We start from the raw sequence: 20,145 nt of genomic DNA on the forward strand, positions 1-20,145 counted from the left end.
CTATGTCACTTTTGATCAATTTCAAAAAAACAAAAATACTGACCTTAAACTTTTGAACGGTAGTCTATCTTAGCTACTTAAGACCATTTTTTGGTATTTCCTCCTGGATTTGGCCTACCCAAATTGGAAAGCCTCCCATACACACATACAGCGATCTCAAAATGTTGTTGTCATTTTACAGGAAACCCATTGAAGTTACATAAAACACTGCTAAAAGTGATAAACATGTAAGTATATGTTGTCTAAGCTGTAATAACCCCCGCAAAAAGTCGGCGCTATATGTTTTTATAAATTCATTTTTGAAAGTGTGTAACTCAGGCCCTGTGTGCTCTAGGACCCTGCAGACAGTTTGGGCTGCTTCCAGCATTTATAATTCATTTAATCTGTTTCCACTAAATTCTAGAAAATAGTGGAAAAAAGAAGTTTGTCTGTCATGTAGGCCAGATTTATTCAAATGGATCTGAAGGGATGACCCTCCCCCTCCCCCCACCATATACAGTGATATAAATGCAATATCCCAGTGTCATTAAATTAATAATATATGCTGGAAAAAGCCCAAACTGTCTGCAGGGTCCTAGAGCACACAGGGCCTGAGTTACACACTTTCAAAAATGACTTTATATAAAAAAAATTAAAAAGCGCCTAATGTTTTGAGGGGTTATAACAGCTTATACTTACATGTTTATCACTTTTAGCAGTGTTTTATGTAACTTCAAAGGGTTTCCTGTAAAATGACACCAACATTTTGAACTTAGACCACTGTATGTGTGTATGGGAGGCTTTTCAATTTGGGTAGGCCAAATCCAGGAGGAAATGGCACTAGAGTAATTTAGTTTAAATACATTACTTTGTGTGAAACAAATGCCAAAGCGATGCATATCTCCAGAAAGTAGAGACTCTAAGCTTTCAAATGGTACCACACCTGACGTCATAGCTCCTCCACAGACATTTAAAATTGAAAGTATATACATGACAATGTCATTCCCGACCCTGTACAAGGTCCATTGAGTTAAAGTGGTTAAAATTTTTATATTTTTTCTCCTAAAACAGTGTTTTGTTTTTTTTAATCGGTGTGACAGACAAATGCATCAAGAAGGAATGTGGCCATAATTTGCACAGCACAATTGAAATCTCCCAGAGGGGACTCCCAGAAATTGCTTCTCGGTGAAAGGCCATGTGGCTACTGGCCAAGAGAAAATTGCCTATGTTCACAGTTAGCACAGAAAAATCACTTATAGCTGCACTGTTCAATCAGAGCTCAGTCTGACCTGAAGTTGATTGACACATTCTAGTTCTACTGGGTCAAAACATCGAAGGGCTTCTTCATGTAACTAATTACTGTCCAAAATAGTGCACTTGATGGGGACTTTCAGTCTTGTGCACATGTCCGTTTGGTCCACGAAGCGACAGAGTATCACATTTGCGACTCAAGGTCTAATGACGTGCCCTTTTTTGTTACTTTCCATGTGTTTCAGTGTGCGAGCAAGGCGATGAGCTCATCGATTGGAGCCGTCTCTGAGGGCTCCAGCAGTCTGAACGTGTGGCTGAAGGTGATGAAGTGTGTGAAGAGCGTGTTGAGGTGCGGGTGTAACTCCACGGAGATTGCGTCCTGGTAATGCGTGCTGAACAGGTGAGCCAGCGTACGGAAGAGCATCACAAAGATCTTCTGAATCAAGAACATGAATCCAGGAGGGAATGATGAACCTAAACAGACACATATAGTCACACTCACTTCTGCGTGTTAATATCATTTTTAGCTCATTGGTGCTAAGGCTCTTTGTAAATGTTTTAAAAGTTCTTCATACCAGCTTTGGTGGGAAACACGCGTTCATCTGCGAGTATCTCCTGGATGTAGGACATGGCGTAATCGATGTAGATCGGAGCCGAACACTTCAGTTTCTTCCCCTGTTCATCTGTCCATTCATACAGGCTGAAAACACACAAACATGAACAACTCATTTTGGTAACTCAATGGTAACCATGTACTATAAAATATCACTTTCGTTGTTTTTTGTTACTGTAGTATTTCTGCAGTTTGTGATTATGTTACTGTCTACTGTGATTCACAGTGAATATGTAGAATCACAATAATCAATTGTTATTATCGCAATAATCTATTGAATATTTAAATATTAACTGTAATAGTGTGATGTCAACAGACCAATGATGTCTGTGGACATTATTGTCATTATTGGGTGTTTTTATTAATAACCACACGAATGTTGCACATTTCCTCCACCTTAATTGTTTAGAAAAATAAACAATAATCATATTATTATATAATTGTAAATAAGGCACACGTCGAAGAAAACGAATTATAGGATTTTTCTGTTGGTGTATGTACAGTATTTGTACATACAGTATACACACATGCTCTCTCTCTTTCTCTCTCTCTCTCTCTCTCTCTCTCTCTCTATATATATATATATATGTATATGTGTGTGTATATATATATATATATATATATATATATATATATACATACACACATTTATTATTTATTTTTATATTGAGGATAATAGTGTAATTCGTTTAGTTTTCTTCAGCTCTTGTGCCTTATTTATATTCATAACATAATGTTTAGTGTTTTTTTTCTAAAATGATAAGATGATGGAAACCATCTCACTGTTTTTTATTGTAAAAAAAAAAAAAAAAGTAAAATCTCTATGCTTTAGTTTTAGCCTTTGTTTTACAGTATATATTTCACTAAAATACCATAGTGACCACAGTGCCACTACTGTAAAACTGTTGTCATTTTGTATTATTAATTATTAATAAACTGTGGTTACCATGGCAACATTTCGCGTTTACGTATGTCTCACTTTATGCCTTCACTGAAGATACGTTTTTGTCTTTTATCTAGCTGAAATGAAGTGTTCTGCTCACATGTTTCCTGGGCTGTTGGCTGCCGGACACGTTACAGTTGAGCAAGAATCAGAGAGTGCGCTGAAGAACAGGGTAGTGTGCTGGAAAAACGATACAGCTGAAAGAGATGGTAAGACTGAGTTAACACAATTTTAGCAAACTGGGGTTTGTCATTTTACATGCTGATCCATACAGTAAGTGTTCCTGTCTGGTCAGAATAAATTAAACTATAGACCAGCCATGGTAGTTATGTGAGCCTTGCCCCAACACATTCCTAGCATTCCTTATGCATTACTGAACATTTAACATATGTTAAGAAATATTTGAAATGTTTCTGACCTGATTTACTCACTCAGATGACACAGATGAGTGTCATAATTGTGTAGATTCTTGTGATCACTGTTTAACTGTAATTGGCACTCACTGGTGTCCTTTCCTTTATATAATATATATATATATATATATATATATATATATATAATATGTATGTAATATACATTCACCTAAAGGATTATTAATACTGTGTTTGAACCCCTTTGGCCTTCAGAACTGCCTCAATTCTAGGTGGCATTGATTCAACAAGGTGCTGAAAGCATTCTTTAGAAATGTTGGCCCATATTTATAGGATAGCATCTTGAAGTTGATGGAGATTTGTGGGATGCACATATTTCACAATTTTCACGATTTTACTGTATTTTTAATCAAATAAATACAGCCAGGATGAGCTTAAGATACTTATTTCAAATGTTTTGAAACCAGTGCATACATACATATATAATGTAATGTACATATATAATGTAATGTACATAATATAATGTAATAGTAAGGATTGGTGTGGAGTTAGTCAGTAGTATTTATAAATTGTTTTTAAAGAAATGTTTTTTTTAAATATATTGTTCATTTCTTTTTTAACACTCACTGTTTGTTGCTATCCACTCCTGCTGGTCTACGCCGTGCGGCAGAGCAGAGAGGGTCAGAAGGTCGACGTCAGTGATGCGTCTGGACAGGAAGTTATCTTTTAGGTAAGGTTTGACCTCAGCAGATGGGACTATATACAGACTGTTATTCTTTCTGTCAACACACACACACACACACACACACACACACACACACACAGTCAACAGAATATTAGAATTGATTACATTTTTATAAACTTCACTAAGGAAATGAGCACTGTATGACTAAGAATGGAGTGTCAAATAGGCTTACTTTTTGTTTCATGTTAAATTTGCATGTTCTTGTTGTTGTTGTTTTTTAATTCTCATTTGAAATGTGCTTATTGATATGGCTATGTGCCTGGCTGACTTAGCAATGTGAAATTGTTTTACAGTGAGCTTGTCTGCTAGTTAATTTTTGTTTAAATAGTTACGCTGTTGAGCAAACAGCAAACTTTTTGTGAAAACAGTGTGACGTTACACAAGGACACACAGGGATGTAGTTAAGTTTGCAGTGTGTGCACATGGGGCTAGTCAATTACTGTGTGTACTGAAGGGGTTTGTGTTCGCTTGTTGTTGTTTTCCGACAGCATTAGAGCAATCAGCACATTTCTGGAAATAGTGTTGGTTCCTGTAGACAGCCCTAATTTTCCTTCATGCAAATGAGATAAACCACAGACACGTTGGACTAGGGAGCAAGCTGACCTAGAGTCTGTGTACATAGAGAGAAAACAGACCTCCCAGTTCAGCCTTGAAATAACCGATAGTGTGTGTGGTGGGACTTGTTTGAGATGGGTGGCCTTGACCTTAACTGATTAAAACACAGGCCGTGTGGTGGAATATCTTCCATATGGTGTTTCCAAAAATTATTTCGATATTTATGCCACACTAAAGGTACGTTTAAAGGAAAATTATGCACTAAAATAATTTTTCCTTTGCTTTTTTCGCATGGCTGCCGTCGCATCATCCAGGTGGATGCTGCATATTGGTGGTGGTTGAGGAGATTCCCCCTTCCATGTAAAGCGCTTTGAGTGCCTTAAAAAATGTTTTGTTTTTTGGTAAAAAAAAAAAAAAAGTAAACAGCCCCTTAATGTCATTGCATTAGATGCAAATGGCATTTATTTGAAAGAAACAGAACATGTACTTTTTAATAAAAGAGACCCTGTTATCACATTATTTAATCAACCACTATATATATATATACTTTTTATTACTTTTATAACCACTTTTATAATCACTATATTAAACCTCAGCAAGGTTCCCTCAGGCATCACCTCCATCACAATTTATCATCTATTTACCATGTTGTTTTGTTTACAATTTTTTTTTCTTCTGTTTACTAAAAATAAAAAAACCTGCATAGACATAGAATACAGGTCTTTTAACCTCCTATACAATACAGTAAAATGACTCAAATACCCATATTTCCGTAATATCGGGTTTCATATTTTATCTAATATTTTTTACATTTTAAACAATTTAGCATTTTTTAATGTACATATTAACTGTAGTCCTAATATTACAGAAGTATTCTGTTCTTTTTAGTTTATTTAGTTTCACAAACAACAACAAATGTAATAGTATTTCCTTGTCCCACAAATTTAAAATATTAACAAATATAAGAGCCATGTATTACTTGTTTTTCAGCTACTGATATTAATAATAAGTACTACAAGTACAGCGATATTAGTAATCTATCTACCATGATTTTGAGCATGTACAATGGTATTGTGCTTACTTAGGAGTATCATGTAACTCTACTATTGTAAATGAAAATACATATACCTATATCAAAATACCACAGCATTACACTTACTGTACCATGGTACATGACTATCCTTCATATAAGCATTAAATACATCAAATAAAGTGTTAGGCAGCATTGATAGCATGACAGCATGATATTAGCAATGCATTTTCCCCCAAAATACCCAGCTGTACTCATGCGCAGGTACGCAGTATGTAAATACACTGGCCATGGCAGGTGTGTTTACCCATAAACCTTTGTGCATGGGGTTCAGGTTTTAACACACATAAACACATGGACTTGTGGAATGTTCCTTTGACTTTGAAATCCTTTCCAACACGCTGCACAACCGAAAATACACACAAGCAAACACATGTATATTCTCTCACACACGCTCTCTTTCTAAAGGAATGCTGGTGCTTATCTCTTCAGCAGGCATTCATCTGATGTGTGCATTCCTTACTTTTACTCCCTGTCTAATGTGTGTGTTTAGGTAAAGTATACTCACACTTTGAACAGGCTGATGTTGGTGAAGTTTGTCTTCAGAGTGCTGACATCCTCTTCATCAGAGCTACTGTAACTCTGACATCCCCCCATATCCAGGATGCTTCTACCCATTAAATGTCCCCAGAAACATACACACGCACCTCATTCAAACACAAACACACTGATGCACCTGTCACATAAACAAACGCAAACACGACGGTTCCCTATGCGCATGTTGCCTGTCCAATCCTGTGGTCTACATCCAGACTGTCGCTCCTTCTAGCATTCTGTCTGGTTCTCTTGCTGGAGTTTCTCTCTGCTGTTCTTTGTGTGTCCTACACTTCAGGCTGAGACTCCCTGTGTCTCCGGTGAAGCAGACGGACAGGTTCTACCAGTACTGAAAAATATTTACTCTCTTTACACACAGACTCGCTCAAAGCCACGCCCCCATCTCTAGGCTTCCCCACCTCCCCTCACCTGAGGCCCCGCCCTCTTGTGCCTCCAGGGGAACTTTCACTTTCTGTGCACTTCACACAGGATTGGTGTCATTCCAAGTCTTGGAATTTTGATTGTTTGGTTTCATTCTTTTGGTTGGCGATGGTTCATGATGGCAGAGGGTAGAACAACATGCATGGGTCATCCAAAATGTATTTGGAATTTTTTTCTTTTGTTAGTCACATTTATACATGCATAAATGTCACTATTTTAGATATAAAGGTAATGCTTTACTAACTTCTCATGAGATTAAAATTGGTTAACATTAACAATAAACAATACTTCTTCCACATTTATTAGTAAATGCTAATCCACTGTGAACCAAAATTAACAATTAACTATTAAAAGATTAATACAATTCTGTAAAAATACATTGCTCGTTATTAGTTCATGTGGTAACACTTTGGGGAACACATTCACTATTAACTATGACTTTTTCCTCAATAAACTCCTAATTTACTGCTTAAGTAAGGTAGTTTTGTAGCATTTAAGTTTATGTATTGGATAGGATTAAGGGATGTAGAATAAGGTTTTGCAGAGTAAGGCATTAATATATGCTTTATAAGTACTAATAAACAGCCAATATGCTAGTAATATGCATGCTAATAAGCAACTAGTTAATAGTTAATATCTGAAGCTTAAAATAGTCTTACCGTTCATGTCAGTTAATGCATTAACTAATGTTAACAAATGTGTGTTACTAATGTTAACAGTGTTATCAATGTAAAACCAAATGGCATTTGCAAAAAAGGGGAACTTGAGTTTCTAAATAATAAATTGTACACCATTTATTTCTATATAAAAAAAATACAAATAAAAAAGCATGATTTTTTTTTTGAATAATGAATGCATTATGTGCAAGCTAAAAATATATGTGATTCCATGTTACCTGTTTGAAGGAAATAAAATCAAATGTTATGCATAGTATAACAATTAGATGGCATATGCCTATTTTTAAACACAGTTGAGAAAAGCCTTGTTCCTGAGAACAGTTTTTCAGACAATGAATTACTTTTTTATTAGTTATTGCATCTGGATGTATATTTAGACATGATCAAAGACTATCTGACACAGTTGAGATTTTACTTGTTTTGGTTTAAAATGTTCCTGCTATTTGGGTTCAGCTAACTGGTAAACGGTCTCCCACTTCTGCGTGCGTGTACGTGTGTGTGTGTGTGCGTGCGTGTACGTGTGTGTGAGGGAGAGGGGTGGTTAAGAGTTTAACCCATTCATTGCTGTGTACTTTTGCCTGCTTTGAAGGATAAGAAATCTCTTAGGCGTTCTATTGCAGTGGTCATTATCAAAAGTGGTCCAGGAAAGGAAGAGTGATGAACCGGTGACAGGGTCATGGCCTCACTGATGCACATGGGGAGCAAAGGCTGACCTGTGTGGTCCGATCAAACAGACGAGCTACTGTAGCTCAAATTGCTCAAGAAGCTCATGCTGGTTTTTAATAGAAAGTTGTCAGAATACACTGTAACAGTTCTGAAAAGCTGTTTCAAAGGGGGATCTAGGAAGATGTTAAAAGGAAATGCTATCCTTTTAAGAGAGACCAGTGCTGCGTTCCAGATTGTTTTTACTATGCCCTTGACTCGCTAACTTCCCGCCGTCTCGTTCACTCAGATGTGCGTCATTGCTTACGTTGCATGAGGGCCCACTACTGGCGGAACCATTGCAATGACTGAACTGGAAAGCCCTTGATCATTTGGAATCCACTATGGAGTTGATTTATTATTTATTTTTTTCCTTTACGAAATTGTTTAATGCAGCACTCTATATGTATATAGGTGTGTTTGGGTTGTTTTAAATGTTTTTTAAAATAATTAAAATATCGAGTTGTTTTTGGTGGGGTAAATTAAACACTTTATGCGTGCAATCGTGTTGCATTGTGGTATATGAAGCTGCCTGAAGTGCCTCAGTCAAAACCGAGGGAGCAAGGGTCTGTCCATATAAACTTCCCTTGTCTCCTTCACAAAGTGGAACACACTTCAAAATGGTGGCGGGGATTCCCCCGAGGGGAAGTGCTTAGGGAAGCTCGCAAATGTGTGTCTAATAGTGGAGTGGGACGCAGCAAAGTAAGTGTTTGTACTGGCATGGCTTTGAGTGTTTGCTCAACTTTCTTTGAGTGTTTGTTTCAACGTTGATCTTTTTTTCTACACCTTTGATTATTTGGACTGATGGTTGGTTATGGTTTGGGACACTGTAGGATGAACTTCTATTTGTGGATTTCCATTGAACTGTTGGAATATGGTAAGATACTCACTTCTTACCTGACTATTTGGGAGTGGTGAGAAATTGACTATTTCTGATTGAACTCATACACGTTGTGGTTGGGCTATGGGTTGGGCTATGGGATGCACTATGGGAAAAAGGCAAGCCAGCGGAAGCAGTGATACTTTGGGCAATGTTCTGCTGGGAGACCTTGGGTCCTGCCATCCATGTGGATGTTACTTTGACACGTACTGCCTACTTAAACATTGTTGCAGACCATGTACTCCCTTTCATTGAAACAGTATTTCACCAGGATAATGCGCCCTGACACAAAGCAAAAATGATTCAGGAATGTTTTGAGGAGCACAGCAACGAGTTTGAGATGTTGATTTGACCTCCAAATTCCCCAGATCTCAAATGTGCCCGTACGGCCCATAAAAGGACCTTCCGCTCTGTCGACGACAAGCCGACCCATACTCGAAAAAACTCATAGACAGTAAAAGAAATGGACAGAGCTATCCCATTGACTTCAACGGCGGAAAGTGAGGTCAGTAAGGAGCACTCACTTCCTGATGGCTGAGCGAACTGCGCAGGCTCAGACTGAGCTTGACGACGTAGATGTGACGTGAGCCTCCTGTCTGACAGCTGTAGGTCTTCTAGTAGTTGTGGAAAGTGAAAGCTGAATCACGTTGTTTAAATGTTTTGTCCCGTTGCTTTTGGCTCACTATGGGCTTCTCCCCATTCTTCCCCCTTGACTTTATCAGACTTTATGTCTCCACGTCCCCCCGACTGTCTCATAGACAGTAAAAGATTGCCTGCGAGCGTCTCTTCCTGTCTATGCGGTAATTTCTCAACTGTGCGACAGAGTCGCGTTGGTTATGACACAATCGTTAGCCTATTTTTACAAAAACAGCTTCTGCGGGGCGATAGTGTAAGATACAAGGTAATGGAGCCTTTTATGCATTGTCGTGTTTCTTTAGAAATAAACAATGGACAAATGAAGTCTTTAAACGTCTCAGATGTAAAGTTATTCACTGTCAAAGTGACTAAAAAATAAATGGAAGTCAATGGGATGCTAACAGCAGGTGATGGCTTGGTTAGCAATGGCCGCCCCTATGGGTGGAACGCTTTCCGAGTGCTAGATTACCCCCTTGAAAAAACTCTCCGAAACTTGCGAGAAACCGGAAGGAGTATTTTTGACACAGAAACACTCCATCAAACGTCCAACATTAGTTTTTGAAACTTTGTCTATGTTTAGGATGGGAATCCAAGTCTTTAACAGTGTAAAAAGCCTGTCACCCCTGTGCCTGTTAAGATAAATACTTATGGACTGCAAATGATAACTTCACACTTTTGTAAGTGACCTTTAACATCCTATGACATGAAATTCATCTGAATATAAAAATGATCTAATGGATGTGGCTCTCGAGTGGCACTAGATACTGCAGTAAATGTTGCAAATTCAAATGATTTTGACATAGTTCTTTGACATTTATCCACCTTAAATGCACATTGCCCGCCGTGCATGGTTGACCTAAAGACACTGGTGTGGTTGTGGGGCTTTGGCCCTTCATCGCTGCTTAGGCTAGTTACTGTTAGTCGCTTTGGAACATTTCTCACATCACTATTTACATTTGCACAATGTAACGACAATGACTTGTGAGTTTAATGTCTCGGGGAATAATTAACTCAAAAGGGATTTAATATTCAATATTCATGAATTTATGAATATAATTTGCCAGTCGTTCATTATGTATTAAAATTTTCTGATAGGGAAAATTGTTTAATTAAATACAAGTAACCCTTTACGGAATTGCTTGAAATTATCCTACTAAGTTTGTCCTGCAAATTAGTTATAGACTTTCAAATCAATTCTCAATAAGGGATTACTGCTTTACGAGCGCATAAGAAACATTAACTTTACTGATCAGGACAAGTTCAATATTTCAAATGGTCATACAGTTTACTTTACTAACATAGTAGCATAAGCAGTTAGGTAACGTTAGATCGTAAGTTTCATTGACTTTGTGTATGTGGGAGAACAACAGACTCAACTCATTAAATGTCTTTTGGAGGTTTAATAAACACAGACTAAAAATAACACTACGATTCACACAGAAAGTACATACTAAATATGCATCAAGGGAGTAGAAATATAGATATTAACGAAAGAATACATAAAAGAGAATAATGAATAGACTGAAATTAGAGAGAGATAAAAGAGAGAGATAAAAGAGAGATGGGACAAAGAATTAGGGGTAAGAAGCAGCTTTCCTTCAGTTCATCAAATACAACCTTCACGGAGTTAACTTGTCCCAACGGGAATATAAAACACCCTCTTAACAGCAGTTTGAATTTGGAAGATAATACTTGCTCTAGTTGTGGCTTCTTGCGTGTGTGCGTGTGTTTCGAATTCAAAGGTCCTGCGTGTCCGGTGGTTCTTTCCGAGGTCGAGAGGGAGCGGCTGGTTGCTTTTAGGGATGCTCCGTGTTCTCCTTCTGAAGAATGCCCTTGGGGCTAGTAAGTTGATGAAGCGAAGAGAAAAGGATTGTTGAAGATCGGATTGTAGAAGAGAAGATTTTTGGAAGAGCCGAGGCCTGTTGGCCCCATAGTGTGGTGGGCCTCGGTGTCTGGTCCCACACAGCACATGGCTCTGTGTCTGGAGCCCCTCCCTGCTTGGGGGGGACGTGGTGGTTCAGCCAGGGAGAGAAGACAGAGCGAAGTAAGAGAGAGAGGGGGGCATCCGAGCACCCCTTTTAAAGTCTGGGAGTAGTCCGGCCCTCCAGGGTTAGACTTAACCAATGAGATTGTTGGGATTTCCAGGCGGGAAGTTCCTCAGAAGATTTTATGGCTCTTTGTTTCAAAACTTGAATCAGTGGGTCTCTGACCATTCATATTCTAATTAATGCAACAAACACACACTGCATTTTCTGAATAAGTGATATACATGGAAGTGTAAGTCGTGAAGTGAGCATTAATTTGATAGGAGACATGACATATATGAGGTTACCTGAACTAGTAAGTTGTTAAGACAAAGACAAAAAAGATGCAAAATACCATACAGAAGAAACATTTTACAAAACAGTTATGTGTTTACATATAATGTCCTGGGGTGCATGTTCATTTATAGATGGTTTGTCTATAATTTGAGGCAAAAGCTCTGTGTCTTAAACTCTTTGGCCCTCATTTATCAAAAGTGCGTACACCAAATATCCAGCGTACACCTTGCGTACACCCAAAACCACAGTGACTTTGAGATTTATCAATATGGACGTTGGCGTACGGCACGCTCAAATCCTACGCCAGCTCAGGAGGTGGTGTACGCACGTTTGAGTTAGTGCGAAAATGCGCAGAAAAACAATTCCTAACACCACAAAACACACTGACAAGATATGCTATATGACCCACTGTTAAAAACCACAACAACAACATTCAGTGTTTATTTTTGTGCAACATGAACGTCAATGTTTAATTTGTGTGACTTTATCAAAGCGTTTGATTTGTAGGCATATGTATTCCTCCAGTCGCGAGCCTGTGCGCTTTACCAGCCCGCCTGGCCCGGCAGCTGCGCACGGACTGGGACTAAAATAATTCAGACTGACAAAATAATAAAAATGACCTTCTTCTTTAAAATAATAATAAACGACATTATTCTTCTAAATAACAAGCGTCATTAAGAATAATAATAATAAGAAGAATAAGAATAAAAATAAGAATAATAATAAGAAGAAGAATCTTACAAATTGTCATGCAATTATTAATGTGAATGAATGGTACTCCACATCACATCATCATCACTGTCGTACACCCCAATACATGCCGTGATACGAAATTAAATCCTAATTGTTTCAAAACGTGCTGTAAAATAATGCATTGTGATGGTAATTTATCATCCAAACAGCTATTTAAACTGCTGGGGTGCGCTTCTCAACCCCCACACTATTAACAGTACTCGTAATTGGGGTCCATATTTTGTTTTTGTAGGTGCCTTTATTCCCACTCTTTATACTCTTAAATAAAACAATTTCTTTTTTTCCACTTCCCTGGTGATGGTCTCGATGGCGCGCGTCTCAATCATCTCAATAGTTCAGTAGTCAGGGCACTGATCAGGGAGTCAGCCCATTGACTTATGTCCTAATCAGTGCCCTGACTAGTGGACTAGTGAGATGATTGAGCGCGCCCGATCTCCACGTCGGAGAAGTTTCGCTTCTTTGCCGTCTTCTGTTTGTCCATGGCGTAAAATGAGGGCGTGCGGGAGGCGGAGACTTGAATATATAGGGGCGTGTTATTCTAATGACGATCGTTTTCAGCCGCGGGATTTATTAAGGGCAAGTATTGCGTACACCTGAATTGCAGAGGTGCGCACAGTTTCATAAATCAGGCGGTGAGAGGAGTGTAAGCATAATCTTACGCCAACATATACACCCGTTTCTACGCAAGATTGATAAATGAGGGCCATTGTGTCTGAAACTTCATGTGGCCAAATTCTTTTGGGCCATAAAACATCTTATCAGATGGTTTCCAGGGTAACGAAGAATCTTTCTCTGTTGTGTTGGGGGAAGGTCTGTTAGTAAGCACAAAGCTTTCAAAACATATTTGTTAAATGTAACTGGCGATTGTGTGTTTGATTCGCCTGAGTCGCTACAACAAGTTTGTTCAACCTTTTAGTCATTTGTGTGCATCATAGCAGAGTTGTATGAAAGCAACTGATGCATGTCCAAAAGGAATTCGTTGGAAGGAATGAGAAACTGCTACTGTTTTATAACGTTATCATTTGTTCATGTCACGTCATTCAAAATGAACCATACTTGTGAATGCTGAATAGTCATTCTATATAAAACTAATAGTCCTCATTTCATTGCTTGAGTCATTACATGAAAGATTTTACAATATTTGAACATTTTTGCAAGCAAATTTAACACAATTGTTCAATTTTTTTCCCCCTTGAAAATGTCTCCTAAATTAAATAATTTCTCTCAGGTGAATCTCAACTTTCACTGATGAGAAGGGGTGTGTGAAGCATTATATATATATATTGCATGTTCATTTCCAATATGTACTGTAATCTTGTTTACAGTTGTGCACAACTCTACCAAAACTCTTCAGTGTTTGGTCCTAAACAAGCTAACTACAAATTCATGGCGTCATCTACAATCCCTGTAGTGCAGTTAGGTTAGGCTTACTAGCTATATGAAATACAGTATATCCATGAGTAAATTTACAATACTAACTTTCATAACTGTTAAACATTGCATTACTGTACATAGTAGTAGTATTCATTTTGAAGAGCCAAAACAACACACATTTGACACACAAACCCATTTGAAATATTTATTTGTTTGATATCTGATTTTAAAGCCCAACTCTGACAACAGATAACGGGTACAGTATTGCATTATACCAAAATTAAAAAAAAGAAAAAAAAGAAACCACCAGCATCAATTTACATAAAAAAGGCATTTGACTAAATGACGACAGTGTTTCAGTTTCATACCATGGACAGACGCTCAAGGCAGAACATACCACAAAATATTGTACCAGTTCATAACATACAATATGAGTTTGTGTTTTTGGGTACATGAATACATAGAAGAGCTGAAGAGAAAAGAACCCAACAACATAAACATACATTTCACATTGTAGGTTCTAATGCATCTATTATTCAGCTGTAAAATCGTCATGGTGGTGTGGAGGAAGAAGGGGATATGAAATAACGATTTCCAAAAAATTGTGTGTTCCACATGTGGCATTACATTGGCATGATTCTTACATCAGTTTTGATAAAAACTCCATAATTTCTTTCTCGTTCTCATGCCCTGCTAATGCATTGACAATCTATAGCTATTCTTAACAGCAGCAGAACTCACTAACCTGTGTAACTGTATCGGACAGGTCAAATAAACATGTTGGTTCAATTACAGGAAAAAAAAAATGCTTGGACTAGAATACACTCAGAAAGAGTAGTTAATATGTACGTGGAAGATGATAAAAGGGGATCTTGCCTTGCATTTATTTCTAATAAAGAAAAGTGGCAGCATTTAAGTGCTGAACTGAAGTTGAACATAAAATGAATGAAGGAACACTCAAATGAGAACGTCAAATGAAACCCTGTCATCCAAAATGGGAGAGAGACAAAATATTAGAAATATTTTGGCCAAAACATAAAAAAAAAACAATGAAATAAAATATGAAAGTAATTCATAAAACTATGAATTGCATTCAAGCACAGAGCCTGGTATGGATCGATCACCATTTCTCGCTCAATTTCCTAAACAACAAATACACTTGCATCTGCAATATTAATAACACAACAGCTTGTAAGTTTAAAATTGCACAAGGACCAAACAATGACCGAGGGCTCTCATTATCGCCATCGTACCGTCGCTAACATCCCAATGCATTTGGTATCAAAATCAAGTTTTCAAAAGTGCAAAAATCAAACTGAAAACACACGAGCCTCTTTCACATTCACACGCACTCACTCTCACAAACAGTTTGTGCGCCTGTGTGCACATTTCGTCAAAGCTACATGACTAAAAAAGAAAATAATCCCAAGAAATTATCCAAACTATTATTGCTATCTCTCTAGATTGAAATGGACACTGCAGCGTTCTAGTGTTGCGCTAGTAATTAGTCATAAAAAATATAATATTAAGTGTACATAGCGTAAAGAATACACATCGACAATTATTACTAAGACCTGACAGTGATATAGGAAGATTGATTAAGGATATGTGCACGCACGTTAAACACACTGATGTGTCATTCTCTATTTCAAGGCACACGCGCCCTCGGTTCTTTTGCACACAGACTCGCTCTGACACACGACGTTCACCTGAGAGTTCGTTCAAATACCAACCACAAGCACAATCAGAGTCAAACAGTCTTACACAAACAGGTTAAAAGGGATAGTTCACTCAAAAATGTAATTCTGTCATTTCTTACCGTCATGATGCCATACCAAACCTGTATGACATTCCTTCCATGCATGAAACGCCGGTTCATTTGACTTCTGCGATATCGTTCTATAAAGAAAGATCAGCGTGAACATTCTTTAAAATATCTCGTAGTCTCCAGATGAAAGGCATACATGACGGCATGCAAAAAAGAATTTTTACTTTTAGGGGAACTATTCCTTTAAGGTAAAAACAGCCCACAACAACACTACTGAGACCTGCTCCCAATTATTTTTGCTCATGTGTGTTTGTGTGGATGGTGGGCAGGATTGGAAACATGAATGCTGTGGAAACGGAAGTGCAAACAAATCAGTACTGAAATCAAATCAGTACCAGGCCCAAGGGCTACAGCGAACAGACTGATTAAGACAGAACACACACACACACACCTTTGTGAAGACATTCATTGACACAATACAATCTCTAGAATCAACCCATCACAACTAAGTGCCTATCCTGAACCCTAATTATAACTTCCCTAAAACCAAGTTGACCCTCAATCAGTTCTTTAAGGGTTTTCAGAAAGGTTCTCACTTTACTCCCTTTGTCTTCGTTCCGATGGTCTAAACCTCAAAGGGTCCTCACAAAGAATTCTTGAATATGTGGTTTAAGGGGACTCCTCCTGTACAAACTGTATTTTCTGTCCCCTTACTGTAAACCTTCCCATTGAATAAAAAAAAATTTAGTGGTATGTTTTAAGCATTTGGTTTACAAGGACACAGGAAGTGTCCTCATAAATCATGTTTTACGTTGTAATACCCATGTCATTATACAGAATTGTGTCCTCGTAAACCACATATACCTGTACACACACACACACACACACACACACACACACTATCATGCCTTGTTCTAAATAGAAAATACTGGTTTAGAAACATAAAAATCACACCTGTCAACGAACCAAGCTTTTTTTATGCATACATGAGAATCCATCAGTGGATGTGCATCTTATTCTAGTTCCACAACGTTCAACAACACGCACACACAGACTGTAGTGGGGCCGCTCTCACAGGGTTCAAAGGTCAGTGCTCCAACAGAGAAGATGTCTTCATTAGAAAAGACAGAGATCATCTAGAGTACCGCTCATGCTCGAACTAAAAAGACTCACGTAACTACACTGCAGATCGATGGGAACAGCAAATGCCAAAACAGGGAAACCACAGCATGTAACATTTCATAAGTAGAGCAACGGTTTTCATGGTAATGGAGGCGAGTCAAACGCTGTTACTTTGGGCTGTTACTACTGGAGTCGCCCCTGCAGAATGAGACATATTTATAGACTTTAAATACACGTCCAGTAGTTTCCTATGGAAGAACACTCAAATGTATCTATTTACTTCTGCTCCTTGGGTGACTTAGTACCGGTGATGGGTATCGCCATGGTTCCTGTTGCTATGACATCTGTTGCCATGCCACCTGTTGCTTTGGCATTAGTGTCACTGGAAGACAGAGGAAGAAACAGATAAGCATTGTGCACAATTTGTTATGAGGTCTTCTGACCCGTCTTGAGTCGATGTCAAAGTAGCTGTTAATTTTTAACAACTGTCTGCAAACATTTTAGTAATGTGTAGATGGAATGGAATGCAAGAATGTGCATTTGATTGTTATACCTGTTGAAGACTTTCTCATTGATTGTAATGCTCTCCCTGGCATTGTCCGTGGCAACGCTATCTGTGATGTTGGTTTTGTCTTCTTCTTCCTCACTGTCTGAGCCACTAGAGCTGCTGTCGGACGCCACCAGCGGAGCCTTCCTCGCCCCACACACACTCCAAACACACGCTGATGAGCCTTTAACTGCAACACAAAGGCTGATTAACTCTAGAGCTTAAAAAGCTTTAATAATATTATTAACTTTTCATGCAAAATACGTAATATGTAATATGCTACTTCCGAAGGCGTGTGGCATTGGTTGGTTATCATCAAACAAGAAAGATTGAAGAGGAGCTAAATCTCATATCTCTGGGGAATCACTTGGAAAAAGAAAAAAAACTGAACAGAGGAGAGTCTGCTTTCAAAAAGAGAGCACGATGGAGCTTGTAATAAAACCAGAATCAACATTGGCTTTTCAGAGAAGGCAAGAACTGAAGGGTTTTAAATGTTGTAAAATCAATGGCGTTTTTATTACTCAACAGGTGAGTAATGCGTTTTATTGAACAGATACATTTCCATAGTAGCTTAATAGTAGAGTTAAAAGTAAAGCATTATATATTCTAAGGGGTCATTTCATTATGGTTGTTTTAGCGCTGTGCTGGAATTTATTTTTAAAGAAGTACCATGTCTAAATATGAATAGTAGGGGTGTAACGGTACATGTATTCCTACTGAACCGTTTTGGTACAGGGCTTTCAGTTCGGTGCACGTTTGTACCTTTAACAGTTTACAGTCAGCTTGTTTTAAGTGCAGAAAACACTTCAATCCGAGTTCCCACGTGAACATATTAAGTATTTCTGTCCATTTTATCAAGAAATTCAAACAATAAACTGTAACAGATTCAACCCGGCGCTCTGGTGGAGTTTAAATAGTCTGTAATCGGTGCTCTTGGGAAAGGGAAAAGACGAATGGCAAAAAAGGCAGGTCCAAGGCACTCAGTTAAGTAAAGGATGAGGAAATAATTAAAAAGCCTTTATTTGGTATGGCTTAAATCATTTTAAAATACAAGAGCCAACATGTTTCGACCCAAATTGGTCTTCATCAGGGCAAATTCAAACAATAAATGCCATTTTTACGCTCTTTAATGTGACGTGACTGATCACTGTTTAGGTGCGTCAGTTCAAGTGGCGGTGTAGGTTGTTATCTTTTCCTAAAGAATAAATATGAATTAATATCTCTCAAGGTATGTTGAGGATACATTATAGCTTACCGAAATGTATCATGTTGTGTAATCGCTCAATCTGTGTTTCAACCGTGGAAAAATAAATAAAACAGCTTGTAAATCATGTCACGTAGCATCACATTTACCTCAGAAGTCATTTAGTGTCCACAGCTGTCAGTTCACTAGAGAAATGAACTCTTTCACTAAATATATGCACTATATTACCTATATATTCATTAGATTCTACTAAACCTGTTAGTGATGTCTTGTTTATTTCATAAATATGCAATATGTTTAGATAAATCAGTCAATGAAAATTACATTGTGTATAATTAATTATATTTGAACAACGAATTGAAAAAAATATTTTGAATATAATGCAAATAAATGCAAAAACTGCCTTATGTGAAGCTTACGAGTGTTGTGTGAGTGTTATTATATCTAATAATAAATAGCAACTGAATTTAGGCTAATAGTTTGGGCTCTGTTCTTTAATATTATAGCAATTTGTAAGTAGGGGTTCCCTATATAGTTTACAGATTTATCTTTAAGAAACTTTGTTATAATTGAATTAATTTAGGACATACAATTTTTTTTTCAGTAAACCACTGTTTAATATAAATGAATAAAAAGCAATTTTGTAAAACTGCTGTACCAAACAGTGACTTCAAAACCAAGGTACGTACCAAACGTCAGTTTTGTGTACCGTTAAACCCCTTATTAGGTATAGCTACAGTAACATCTTCAGCTAGTCAGCTGGAGATCCTCTTCATGTAATCTGGTTATATCTCTTAAGCCTAGTAGTGAATGTTTTACTAATAATAATAATGATGACTTTTATAATACCAAACTTTTATAAGCATCTTGTAGTCCTGACTAAAACAAATAACATTCATTATAAGACTTAAAGCACTTCGTTGAAATTAATTACTTTATTACTATTAAATAATTAAATATACTTATTATACACTCACCTAAAGGATTATTAGGAACCCCTGTTCAATTTCTCATTAATGCAATTATCTAATCAACCAATCACATGGCAGTTGCTTCAATGCATTTAGGGGTGTGGTCCTGAACAAGACAATCTCCTGAACTCCAAACTAAATGTCAGAATGGGAAAGAAAGGTGATTTAAGTAATTTTGAGCGTGGCATGGTTGTTGGTGCCTGACGGGCCGGTCTGAGTATTTCACAATCTGCTCAGTTACTGGGATTTTCACGCACAGCCATTTCTGAGCAACTTTGACTGAAATAACCATTGGTTACAACCGAGGTATGCAGCAAAGCATTTATACTTATAATATAGTGTATACTTATAATTATTAAAGTTAAATACAAACAATTCAATAAATGCATTATCTCCTTTAAATGATTCGTTTTAAATGAAAAATATTAGAGAATATTTTTTACACAAAAATGCAAGATGCTTATAAAAGTTGCAGTCAAGGGTTAAAAAAGGTGAGAACATTGCGTGGATAGAGAAAAGATTCTCTGAAGTTTTAAAAAATATATATATTTACTTTTCATGCTCATTTCTAGACACTATTAAGTATCTTTGCATCTGCCTGAAAACTAATTCTAACAGGCAAGAGGTAAAACCTATGAAGGATTCAATAGATATGGGAGCTGAATACA

The 20,145-nt window shown here is 37.5% G+C and overlaps 1 protein-coding gene across 2 annotated transcripts in view; it reads right to left on the reverse strand.

Annotated features, from left to right (window-relative positions):
- Nucleotides 1–1,004: 1,004 nt before the first annotated feature.
- Nucleotides 1,005–20,145, reverse strand: part of ppp6r2b (protein phosphatase 6, regulatory subunit 2b) — a 41,810-nt gene continuing 22,669 nt past the window's right edge. Inside the window, exons 21-25 of one of the 2 annotated variants that reach the window (XM_067420030.1) lie at nucleotides 17,309–17,492; nucleotides 3,785–3,936; nucleotides 2,887–2,983; nucleotides 1,806–1,930; nucleotides 1,005–1,704 (exon numbers count right to left, since the gene is read on the reverse strand). In XM_067420030.1, coding sequence (XP_067276131.1) covers nucleotides 1,472–1,704; nucleotides 1,806–1,930; nucleotides 2,887–2,983; nucleotides 3,785–3,936; nucleotides 17,309–17,492 — 791 coding nt within the window. In that variant the 3' untranslated portion in view covers nucleotides 1,005–1,471. Of the gene's footprint in view, nucleotides 1,705–1,805; nucleotides 1,931–2,886; nucleotides 2,984–3,784; nucleotides 3,937–14,056; nucleotides 17,138–17,308; nucleotides 17,493–20,145 lie in introns of those variants that run through there. The other variant, XM_067420029.1, reaches the window with a different exon arrangement.

Source organism: Pseudorasbora parva, chromosome 16 (genome assembly GCF_024679245.1).
Source record: "Pseudorasbora parva isolate DD20220531a chromosome 16, ASM2467924v1, whole genome shotgun sequence".
Lineage (NCBI taxonomy): Eukaryota > Metazoa > Chordata > Actinopteri > Cypriniformes > Gobionidae > Pseudorasbora > Pseudorasbora parva.